The 12,932-nt window shown below is 40.6% G+C and overlaps 1 protein-coding gene across 1 annotated transcript in view; it reads left to right on the forward strand.

The window, feature by feature from the left end:
* The window catches only part of LOC142379790 (exostosin-1a-like), a 44,971-nt gene extending 34,432 nt beyond the window's left edge, over positions 1-10,539 (forward strand). The window contains exons 4-11 of the mRNA XM_075465059.1: positions 68-187; positions 2,003-2,135; positions 3,991-4,109; positions 5,511-5,606; positions 6,574-6,663; positions 6,765-6,925; positions 7,027-7,198; positions 7,559-10,539. Of these exons, the coding sequence (XP_075321174.1) occupies positions 68-187; positions 2,003-2,135; positions 3,991-4,109; positions 5,511-5,606; positions 6,574-6,663; positions 6,765-6,925; positions 7,027-7,198; positions 7,559-7,744 (1,077 nt within the window). The 3' untranslated portion in view covers positions 7,745-10,539. The remainder of the gene's footprint in view (positions 1-67; positions 188-2,002; positions 2,136-3,990; positions 4,110-5,510; positions 5,607-6,573; positions 6,664-6,764; positions 6,926-7,026; positions 7,199-7,558) is intronic.
* The last annotated feature ends 2,393 nt before the right edge of the window (positions 10,540-12,932 follow it).

Here is a 12,932-nt window from a genome sequence, read left to right on the forward strand (position 1 = left end):
TTGTAGAATGTGAAGGGTTTAGTTTTTCTGTTCTGTTTTGGATTAACATCTCTTACTTGCGTCTCAGATCCCCTCAACAGTGCGCTCCATCCACCAGGATAAGATTCTCTCCCTGAGACAGCAGACACAGTTCCTGTGGGAGGCTTACTTCAGTTCTGTAGAGAAGATAGTTCTGACCACACTGGAGGTACAGACACAGTGAAACATTTATGTTTAAATATCAGGTGCAACTGTAAATAATTATGTGTGTATCTCTGAAAAATGTAGTATTTTCAGCTTTCTATTAACAATTTGTGTCACATACTACTGTTATGAAGAGCAGAAATACCGAGTCACTAAATAAAATGTTCACTTTATTAACAGCTATACATTCACACTAATAACAACAAAGTGAGTTCCATGAATTCATCTTTTGTTTTGTTTGTCTTTTCTCAAATTAAGGCCGATGGCTTTATTTATTCCAACTTCTTATGGTTTTTGTTATTTCTCCCACCTGCCTGGTCTGTCTTAGGGGCCATCCTCCATTTGTTTGTTAGACCATGCCTGCGGCCTTACAAGAAGCCCAGCTTTTAATTGATTCCCAGGAGAAATCCAGTATTTCTCCTCACCCTCGTTACTGACTTTGTACTGACATAGTTGTCAATGTAAAAAGAAAAGAGAGAGTGCTGGTATGTATTGTTCAATAGTAGTGTCAATGTTTTTGGCTGTGGCTTGGATATTAATCATGTCAGGGTTCATTTATCTGTATTCTTTTTGGTGAGTGCCCGGCCATCATTCTGCTCCTTTGCTGGAATTACAAACAGGCAAAGATAAAAGCAGGGAGGAATGAAAATTGATTAGGGTGCAAGATGGAACAGCCGACAGGATGTGTAAAGTTACCTCTAAGTAAGCCAGGCTTTTCCACTGCACTTTTGAGCCATGATGTAAACAAAGCTAAGCCCTCCTGAATCTCCAAATTGACCAGCCACGATCATTATTTTACTTTGACACGTCAAAGCAGATGACCTCAAAATGGCTGCCAAACTACCTCAAATCTCACTTCAAGTACATCAGCTTCAAAGCCATCTCAATTTTGTGTAACATGTAAGCCTATTTTACGAGAGCAGTTTACACCATTAGTTGCCATCTTAAGATGGTTTAACAGAGGCTTCCTCCCAAGAGGTGGGTGGAATGTCTCTGTGAGCAGAGTGAAGTTACAGCTCCAGATAGCTGATCTTCTTATTCGCTTCCACTCTCAGTATCTTTAACCTGTTCCAGCCGATACCGTAGCACAGCAAAAGGTCAGTCGTGTTTTGGCTTCAAACCTGCTCTTCCAGCAAGAGACCATAATCAAGGGAATCCTTAGAATTTACTATAAAACAAGGTAAAAGTGGAACCTCTGCTTCCAACAGCTTGGCTTTGATCTGCAGCTGCACCGAGGTCTCTGAGGATACTTATCTGGGCTGATCAAACTTCACACCTGATGCCAGGGTGATGCCTGTTTTTCATGCTCACGAGTAAATTAGGATAAGATTTTGAGTATAGAGGATCTGTTTTTTCTCTTCTCCTACCTTGACATCTCTAAAATCCCAATTCAATAGTTTTTCCATATATGAGGTATAAAACATTTGGGTTGGGTGAATTACGAGTTCATTAAATTGACAGATTAAAGACAAAAGTATAGGCCGTAACCAAAAATAGTCTGTCCTGGTAATAACAATGGAAGACGAATGAAATAAATGCATGATGTGAAATATTTGCTTTTAAGACATGACAGTCGAAAAAAAAAAAGAACATTCATTTGTAGTCAGCAGGATCCTTGTTTATTTGAAGTGACGTTGTGATATCAGATGTTAATTTGAGAGTTGCCAGAGGATCTGTGTCCGCGTGCTGCTTCCAAACAGCATGATGGGTGATTAGTATTTGAAGTGATGCACCACTCGTTTTTTCAGGAAATGGGTCAGGGTTTTGTTGATCGAATGAGGAACTGACTGAAGTCTTGTCCACTCTGTTATCGATGCAGATCATCCAGGACCGGGTTCTGCTGCACACCTCAAGGAGTAACATGATGTGGAACAGTCTTCCTGGCGGTCTTTTCACCCTGCCTCAGTACTCCACACATCTGGGAGACTTCCCCTTCTATTACGCTAAGCTGGGTCAGTAAATTAGCCGTGCTCACAGTGTATGCAGGGAACCAAATCAAAAGCACGTCTGAGGTTTTGTTCTGCAGATTTTCATTCATGACGTAACGCAGGAACAGCTGGCGTGTGTGCCAGTTTGTGAACCCAGATGCAAAGCGCTGACCGAATATGCAAACTATGTTTCTAAATGCTTCGTTTGTCACAGAGAAGCAAACAGTTAGACCTGCTATGCTGTATTTGTGGATGGTTTATTTGACACTTTTCTCTGTTAGAAGCCTAATTAGACTTGTTTAGCTATGCTGAATGTCAAGTAAATAGTTTGAAATTGGCACACAAAGACCAAGACAGCTGTTAAAGAGATATTGCACTTTTAAATTAAATAAAATGATATACAGTTGAGACTGTTGCTCCCAAAATCCTGTCTGATGCTTATTTGTTGGAGACTACTTGCAGAGCATCTAACTATAGGATTAGGATTAGTGCAGTTCCATATTCAAGTGATTACATATACTTTTGAGGGCAGTTTAGAAGATTTATTCACATACTTCAGTGCTTATCTGTCAGATTTGAAATGTTTCTGTTCTGGTTTTATGTTTAGGTGTCCCCGGTCCCAAATCTCAGGAGCACCGTGAGAGAATTTCTTAAAAATTTGGCAGAAATTGTCATTTGATTTTCAAGAATGAACTGATTACAGTTAGATAGTCAAGGCAGGCTGTGATTCCACAAAGCCCAATTTAGCCGTAACTCTAGAATTCACAGCCTGGTTATGGCAACATTTCACCCAATGCTCATGCAGGATGAAGTTATGAAGTGACCGCATATTATATGCAAAAGCTCAAATTGACTCTGTGACCATATTTCATATTTAGTATGATGCATGATAGGCGACATGAATCTTACGTGTACATTTTGAGACTTTTGGTAACTATGTTGGATACATTTGTGACTCATCAGCCTTTGAATGAACACATAATTGTAGATGGTAGAAGAAAGAATAGAATAGAAAAATACTTTATTCATCCCCCAATGAGGGAAATTCAAATTAGTCAAGTAGCTCAAAAAAATTATTAATATTTACAATGATTGTATATTAACAACATCAATAATAATACCAATTCTATTTTGTCATTAAAGTTTTTATTTAATTATTCATACACACCTAAACAAAACATTCCAACTAGAAAACAAACACTGACACCAACATCAACAGACAGTATATGCAGATTATAGCCCTGTACACAAAGACCTCCTGCACATAGACTCTTCTTTTTTTTTTTTTTTTTTTTTTTTTTGTTCTTTTTTTTTTGTTTTTACATTTTACATTTTGCATTGATCAGCACCATATCTACAAATTTTCATTTTCTATACCTACAAAAAAATACGTTCCCAGGCCCTCCTAACATGTTCCTCTTCCTTGTTAACTCTAGCCAACATGTGTTCATATGATGCAACTTCTGACATCATTTCCATCCACTTTTTAACATCTGGGGCGACTGTACTCTTCCATACTCTGAGGATTGTGGAAGAGTACATAATAATAATACCAATTCTAATAAAAATACTACTACTAACTAATAATAATAATGATAATAAAAATAATAATAATAAATGACTAAATAAATACAAAATTAAAAAAATCAATCAATCAATTTGAGAAGAACTCAGCAATCACTGTTAAAAAGCCTTATGGCTGTGGGAACAAAGGACCATAATATTGCCCAATATTATTATTCAGAGTATTGCCCAATAGATAGTTAATTATTAGTCAATTAAATTGATTAATTAGTTCATTAAAGTCTTGTAAAGTGTTCAGTGTGTCAGTTATATAAGCTTTTATAATTTTATTTATTTATTTTCCCCCCCACCACAGGCATCAAGCCATACCCCAAGTTTACAGCAATCATTCATGTGGTCACGCCTCTGGTCTCTCAGTCCCAGCCAGTGATGAAGCTGCTTGTTGCTGTGGCAAAATCCCCGTACTGTGCTCAGGTAATTAAAAACTCATGTCCTGTTATCAGATTGACCTAATGCTCAGTGGTTGCCTCGTGACCTTGTTGTTATATGATATGAGCAGCTACCAGGAACTCATTTGCCAAGTCAGGGCAAATGTTTCCCATCTGAAAACACGGAAAATTTCTCTTTCTGCATTTTGAGGTTTTTTAACAGTGAGCAACGCTGCGTTGGGTTGAGAGGCAGTTTTTTTTTCTCAAGTGCTGCTGTTGGCTTCGAACTTCTCTGTACGTCAGTATCTTTGCTGTCCATATTGACACTACTGCTCAAAAAGCATGTCTTTAAACCTTCCAACATGATCCCACTGTTCAGACGTTGGCACGGTGTTAGCATCACTCGTGTGAGAGGTGGATAAAATGATAGCATTCTTTCATCCTTACCAGTCGAACCGCCAGCTCACCCTTTTAGCTGTGGACCCCAAACTGAAGAAATGCATCTTATTTAACTGTTTATAGCCCACTACCTCGACACCTCTCATCCTAATAAAGGAAGTAGGAGAGTGTGACCTGATCCGTATGTACCTACTGTAGCTTCATCCAATGCAAAGTCTTCCACAGAATACACTAAACACATGCCAATCCAGCTGGGACTTGCCCTGTGGTGAGCGATGCCTGCAATAGATGCCAACAATCTCCTGCCAGTCGTATTCATACGTTTCGGTCTTGCCCCAAATTTGTGACTTTTTTTGAAAAGTGCTATCCTACAATAAACAAAGTCTGTGGCCACCTCATCCCTCCCAATCTATTGTTATACTTTGCAAACTTTCCTGCCACAGCAGATCCAACCCAACACGACTCACTTTGCAGATACTTCTATGATTTACTAATAGGTCCAATTTACTAGTACTAATAAGAAAAACATTACCTGTAAAAGCATGTAATGTGCTGCGCTTCAGCTGTCAAACAAAAACTGCTTAGAATTGTAATGTTTGACTTCATGCTGTTACTCTGACAGAGGTGCATGTGTGTGTGGTTTTTAACAACAACCAACATTGTGGCCTTTTGCTCATGAACCAACACTGAATTCAGTTTTCCTGGATGCAGTTTAACTGCTAAGATGCTGGTATAATGATGTGTTGCTGTGTTATAAATGGTGTGACAGTTCATAAACTACTAGTTTAGAAACTTTGCTTTCCAAAAAAAAAAAAAAAAAGTTGTGTTCTACATAGATGTTGAGTTAGTTAAACAAAAGTCATTTGAATTAAGAGAAGATCTTTCTGACTTTAGACCTATTGTCTGCTAAATCTGAGGATGGCTGGATAAAATCACCAATCCCTTATTTTAACATTTTGTGTGCATGCATGATGTATATGTATGGGTGAATGTCAAGATGTTGCATTCAGAATGATGACTAAGCGTTGCATTTGTTCCCTCTGTGCAGGTGATAATTCTGTGGAACTGTGACAAACTTCTCCCTGCCAAGCACCGCTGGCCTCCCACCTCAGTCCCGGTTATTGTTATAGAAGGAGAAGGCAAGGTAAACATCTTCGCCATAGGCTTCTCTCAGTTTGTACGCCACCGCAGACGTTTTTCTTTCCCCATTTGAAGCCTTTGGTTTGACTTATGACTTGAAACAACAAATGTTTCTTTCTGGGTTTATTTGAGGAGCTTAGGACGGGTCAACTCAATGCATCAGTGCAAGAAGTACAGATGAAAGCTGTGAGGCTGAGCTGATGCTTTTCCGAAATAATTCATGCGATAAAATCCTGCTCTTTCTTTATTTGACAATACAAATCAAACAAGGCTCACAGCCTTAACATGGATCTCATGAGGTGGATGTTATGACGGATGTCTTGCAGTGTCTAAATGCACCAATGAGACTTAACCCACTGTATGCTTTTGGCTATTGAATACATAATGGAAATGTTTTCCTTTGAGTTCTAAAACACACAATGGGCTGGGAATACAAGATCAGGCCTGGAGCTGACCTAAATCTCAGGCATAGTGAAAAGTTGTGACAATCAGAAGACATTAACAGCCAGAAAGACCGAAACAATACACAGTAGTCAATGTAACATGAAAGCAATTGTGTGAAATAAAAACTGTTCTCTCAGGAATATTCTAAGACCAAAGTTTAATTCTTCTCCCCAGGTTTAGATTATTCCAAGGCTCGAAAGGTTAAATGATGTCATTGCAAAAGGGAGACATACTGTGTTTCTCAATTTCTATCTGAAGTATCAAGCTCATCAGGGCCTGTAAAGAGAAAGTGACATTTCCCTGCTGTGAACGCAGCGAGGTGAACCAACTCTGGCATAAAACCAACATAAAGAAACCGGTGTGGCTGTTTACCAGACAGCCGTACCCCATCTGAGCACACGTGCACCCTGCTCATGTGCTGATAGAAATTGAAATGCATAGTTAAATGATTTTCTCCCTTTCAGCATCCAGTTAACGTGCTTGTGTGTCTGTTTTTAAATTTTTTATTTTTTTTTAAATCCCACCAGGTGATAAGCAGTCGCTTTCTTCCCTACGACACCATCCCCACTGATGCTGTCCTCAGTCTGGATGAGGACACTGTGCTTTCTACCACAGAGGTCTGTCTCCCTGTCACAACAGTTTGACTGTGTGTATTTTAAATACTTGTTTCTTGGGCTCATGTTTGTTTTTGTTTTTTTTCTCCTTGATTTCGATCCAGGTCAACTTTGCCTTCACGGTGTGGCAGAGTTTTCCAGATCGCATTGTCGGATACCCGGCCCGCAGCCACTTCTGGGACAGCAACAAGGAGCGGTGGGGCTACACTTCCAAATGGACCAATGATTACTCCATGGTGCTGACTGGGGCTGCCATCTATCATAAGTATGGACACTGCCCTCTGTTTCCATTAAGTTCAACACCAACACAGTTTCTCCATTTTGCCATCTTAAGACTCCTCTCACTCCATCGCATTTCTCCCTTAGATATTACCACTACCTGTACACCACCTACCTTCCAGCCAGTCTGAGGACGATGGTTGACCAGATGTCAAACTGTGAGGACATCCTGATGAATTTTCTTGTGTCATCGGTGTCTAAACTGCCGCCCATCAAGGTCACCCAAAAGAAACAATACAAGGAAACCATGATGGGACAGGTGAGCTGGGATATTTGTTGTTCAGGAGTAGTTCATTTTAAATGAATGCCTGAAGCTTCAACAGCCACAGGGAGGTTTTTGTAGATATGTACATTACTTATAGTATTATAGAAATGTCTGTTGCAGAGGCTGAAAGCTTTTATACACAATGTATCACTTAATCCTCAATGGTGTTAGCTGGCAGGAAAGAAAATCACACTGATTTGTAAAGTATGAATTTGAATTGAACTTTTTCTCGAAATATGGCTTGTTAATACTTACAGTAGGCTCAGAAAGGACACAATAATTGAAGTCTTATTGATTTTGATTTTTTTTCTTTTCCTCCTCTCTGTGTTCTGTCACCACCCCTCACCTCCATAGAGCTCCAGAGCATCTCGCTGGGCTGACCCAGACCATTTTGCTCAGCGTCAGACTTGCATGAACAAGTTTGCCAGCTGGTTTGGCACCATGCCGCTAGTCCACTCTCAGATGAGGTTGGACCCGGTCCTGTTCAAAGACCAGGTGTCCATATTGCGGAAGAAATACAGGGAGATCGAGAGGCTATAACCCTCCTGAGCCTCCCCGCTCTGTGGACACAAAGGAAGAGTGAGGGAGGCGGACAAAAAGAGAAGATCAGATCGCTGCATGGATGGGTCAGTGGAGAGGCAAACTGGATGGGGTCATGGGGAAGAGGTGAAGGAACGAGCACAAATGTGGAGAACGCTGCATTTGTCTGTCTTTTTTTGTTGTCCTTCTGTCTTACCCCTGCTTTCATGTGTACTTGGGGATAGCTGAGTTCCGAGGTCCCGAACACACCATGACTACCTATCAGCTACACCAGAGGACTTTAAATTGCTCACAAATCACGGCTCGACGTCTCAACAGCGACAAACTGTGTCCAACTTCAATCCGCTGAAAGTGAACTGACTTGTTCTATGCAGAGGTTCCTGAAAGTTTTTGCCGACAGTATATTATTGATTATGAAGAGGATAACACTATTTTGGATTGTGTTTAGCTATTTTTTTACACAGTGAATGAATGGCCAGCACTACGCTCTCTATATTGTCTTAATGAAATCCAACAGTATGTTGGATTAGTAGAGGAATGATGGGTCCTCGACCACAGAACTGGGTTATGATCGTGTAGCCAACATTTGCAGTGCCTCACTGTTTATCTAAAGGCGCTGGGATCGACGAATCTGAGTAAAAGACATGGTGGCAATTGAGCACCTTGATTTTGCTGCTCCCCCCCCCCCTTTTTTTTTTCTTTTTTTGTTGATTTTTTCTCCATGACTTGTGATTTTCTGTGATTAAACAATGATGTATCAAATTCTCCCAGTCAGTAACATAGTGTATAATGCAAACATGTTTTCATGGAGGAACACATGCGATTGTCGGCATGTGCCGTTCTGAAAAATTAATTTCAGAATCTCCTCAAAGCCATCTTGCACAGATGGATTGGCCGTTAGGGAACGGCAACCCCGAGCTATTCAGTGAGTTTCATCATTCTGTTGAGCGGGAAACTTTCCTCGGTCCTTTTTCATTCACAAAAACTTCAAAGACGAGCAAGGTTCGGGACTTGATTGTCGAGCCTGAAGAAGATCATGTGTGTTGCCTTGGTTGAGGAAGGTTGAGCTTGCCAGTGAGCCAAATAGTGTCATTTTGAAACGCGCACCACTGAAATCCATAGACTGGATCTTTTTTTTTTTTCTTTTTTTTTTGGTTTGAGTTGGTGAGAGATATTTATATTCTGCTGTTGACTGTATTCCACAAAGCCAGTTTCATTTTGTCACAGGATGACTGGCAGTAGATGAGGCGGACAAGTACCTGCCATGTGCAAGCGCTGTCAAAGCTGGTATCCTTCTGAGCTGTTGTTCCCCCCCCCCCCCTCCCCCTCACCCCCACCCACCCGTTATGAATAAATATGGTCAGACAAACAGGAATGTTCAGTGATACTGCTGAAAAGTTCTGGAAGACTTTTTTTCAAATTTTGGGAGATATTTCCTGAGTAAGTGATTGTTCCGGGGATTCTTAAAGATGAACCCCTTTTGATTCCAAGTCTAGCTTTCGGTAGATGTTGGAGTTTATTTCACTTAAGAAAAAAAAAAAAAAAAAAAAAAAAACTCTCATTTGCTCCACATTTCTACATAACTGTCAAGTGTTGTTGCAATATGAACTCGTTTTTTTTATGCTGCCGGATTGATAAACTGACTTCACTGTACATCCAAGTCTTACTGTTTTCCTCCTGATAAGTCGTATCACCTTATGTAAACAGGTTGTAAAAGGGCATGTTTTGATTTTTTTTTTTTTCATCCCATCATCATTTGAACAAACTGCTCTTCAAGTAAAGCTGGCAACATTTCTTTAAAAAAAAAAGAAAGAAACATGAATGAAATCTAGCCACACAGCTCCCCTGACATCCTCTGATGGCTTCACCTCCTTTTTTTTTTTTCTATGAACGGTGAAACAAGCGATTGTTCAGCTCGTTCACAGAGCCCGGTATGTGCCAATAGAGCATTTGTGATTTTTGTTAGTATATGTTAGTTCATTAAGTGGCTTCTATCTGCACAAGAATGTTGGAAGTGGAAAAGGGAGGAGTTTGTGTGCGACAGGCCGAGAACTCGGTGCCGCATCCTGTTCTTCCCACCTCTGAGAATGTGTCACCAACCTGAAAGCAAATGAACAATCCTGGCCAACTCAACACAGTGCTGTCGGGACAACTGACTACAGATGGGAAATAATCGCATTTCAGAAATGAGCGTGGTGCAATATTTGAGATGAAAGTATCTCTCTTTTCCCTCGTGTTTATGTTTCAGAGGGCAGGGGTTATATATATTGATGTGCCTTCGGACGAATTACACTTAGGGTTTATTTTTCCCTTTCCCCCCCCATCTGCCTTGTGCAACAATCATGACCCTGTTTTCATTTTATAGCAGCTGTTCGGTTTATTGTCTTGAACAACAGCCGGTAACGCATAATGTCACCCCAAATGGTTTCAAAGCTGGACTGCATCTGATACTGACAGTCCCGTCTTTCCTGTGGTGGGAATGTTTTTCACAGTGTCGTTGGATGCATCCTGAAATACTGCCTTCTATTGTTATGCACGCGAGGCTCCAAAAGCCCACTCTTTGTGCTTGTCACATCTATGGTAATATATTTGATTCTCACGCTCACACGCAGTATTTATCGGACAGGATTGAGTCTGGAGTTGAGTCTCTGCCTGTTTACATCACTCTCTTCTGCACCTGCAGACCTAATTTTATAGATTCAAATGGAAAGATGGTACAAGAAACTCTGTTTTGTAAATGACTTTTATAAAAACGAGTTTAAAAAAAAATCAACAAATAAAATGTTTGATGCAGACTCTGTCTCTTGCTGTGTTTTTCGTCTTTTCTCGTCAAGTAAACGACTTTTATTAGGCTGTGATAGTCGAATTGTAGAGAATTCTGCTGTCTAACCTTCCCGCGACCCATTCTCAGGCTTCTTAAACACATGTTGCATGTTTGCATTATGAACTGCACCTACACAGAAAAATCCAAACTGGAACAGTTTCCCCTGTGAACTTCATTCTGTGCCAAGAAACTGCTGTTTTAATTCTGTGTGAGGATGATTGGTTCAGGCACGCTGCATAAATAACCGCATCTATCCGAGATGTTCCATAGCTGGAGAAAGCCAGATGTGTAATAAGGGGGGACCTTTTTTTTTCTCCCAACAAACCAAGACATGACATGTCAAACATCACTGCACAGTCTCCCTGCGCACAGGGGCCTATATCATGCCAAAAGTTTTGTTTGATGTAATGGTATGCAAATGAGCTCAACTTCTCTTAATCCCATTGACGAGATGCTATCTGCAGTGGAGATGGCTCTGGGTTTCCATGCTGTCAGGACTCTCCCCTGCTGTTGCATTAAGCACTGTGTGACTTCAGGCCAAATTTGACAAATGCCCAACACCCCCGCCCTCTCTCTCTCGTCTTCAGATATCATCACAGCATGATAAATGAAATGCCTGAAGATAAACTCAAGCTCGTGAAGGAGAACTTTGTTTCTACTTTCTGCGTGTGCTCTCATAACTCATTCTCCTATTTCTTAGTTGCTTTCTTGGTATGTTGGAAATGGCGCCATCAGTGTCACATTTGCTTGCTTGTTGCCTGTTTTTTTTTTTTTTTGTTTTGTTTTTTTGTAACATTGTAACCAGAAACATTTTGCATGACAGAATCCTTTGCAACCACATGTGTCCTAGTTGAAAGCAACATTGTGGCTTAAAATGGAGTTTACAGCATCACTGCGACCATTTTGAAGGAAAAGAATCTCTTCTCCGACGGAAGGATTATTATGGGGATTGAAGTAGTTTTGCCTACCAAGATAAAAACACGAAGAGTAGACGGGTGTTTGCATCAAGATAACAGAATCTGAGGATTGCTTTTGCAGAGGCAGCGCAGCTGAACGACACAGAGCTCATCAAAACAAAGCAGTTCAGTCACCTTCTGAGGATATGATTGAACACATTAAGATGGGGCACATTATAGTTGGAAACAATTCTTCTCAGGATAAAAAACAATCTAACTTCTCATTATGTGCCTCCATGCATCTTCGAAGGCGCCAGTGCACATTGATGTTTCAACTTTCGCACAGCTGTGCGGATAATCACACACTTCTGCGTTGATGGAGAAAGATAATCACACGGCTCAGGCTTTGGAGACGTATGTTGAACACATAGCTCATCTAAAACCTGGAAAGTATCGGTGTGGAATTGGGTGGTTTTCCAAGGCTGCGTAGAAACAATTTTGTTCACGTCATCAACAGCAACCAGCTATTATTTGGAACTATCTTTTCTAACAGATGGGAGCCCAAAACTCTGTCACCATCCACGCATGGCTGGGGGGGGGCACTGGGTTAAAATGCGTCACACACGATTTTTGAGCATGTAGCACAATACATTGGGAATCAATAAGTAGGTAGATTAATCTACCACACCCCAGATGCAACAGTCTATAAATCTGATCCATCCAACATAAAATTCCAGTTCATTTTTGTCCATCTGAATGTGTTGCCAATTTGTCGTAGATCAATCATTAATCACTCGTACAAGAAGCAAGTGTGTGAAGAGATGAACCCTGAGAGTTCACTGTCAGTGCTGTCAAAATGATGCATTATCGGCTCTCGTAATCCATCTCTGCTATTCGGTACACTTTTATTAATTTAGTGCCACTTCCCGCGAGAAATGTCATTGCAGGCCGCCTGACACGCAACAGAACACTCTCTTTGCTAAATTCAACACCACACGAGCTCATCTGTCCCGCGTGGTGACAAGGAGTTCTGCAGTGGGGTGAATTAGAAACAATTAAATGGAACAGATGCCAACGAGACAAATCCGCTTTACCGAGCAAACATTTCACTGTTTGATATTAGTCTGTCAGTCTGTAAAGCAAAATTGTCATCTCGGCATCTAATATACTGTTGGGAATTCGTTTCAGAGTCTATGTGGATGTCCTGTTCACTGCATGCTGAGGATTTGGTTTAAAGGATTACATTTGTTTGGCAAGCTACGGTCATTTCAGGGTGTTTTATCCTCGTGTAAAAGGGTCATTTTTCTCATTTTCGCATTTTATTTGAGTTTGCCTAAAGTCCACTCATGGAGTCAAAGATCATTTACTTCGAAAAAGTAAGTAGGCCTACGTTGTTTTTTTTGTTTTTTACACGCTCAGGTTTGCATACCTGACAGTTCTGACTGGAATGCACGCTTGTGGTATTCTG

This window comes from Odontesthes bonariensis, chromosome 5 (assembly GCF_027942865.1).
Source record: "Odontesthes bonariensis isolate fOdoBon6 chromosome 5, fOdoBon6.hap1, whole genome shotgun sequence".
Lineage (NCBI taxonomy): Eukaryota > Metazoa > Chordata > Actinopteri > Atheriniformes > Atherinopsidae > Odontesthes > Odontesthes bonariensis.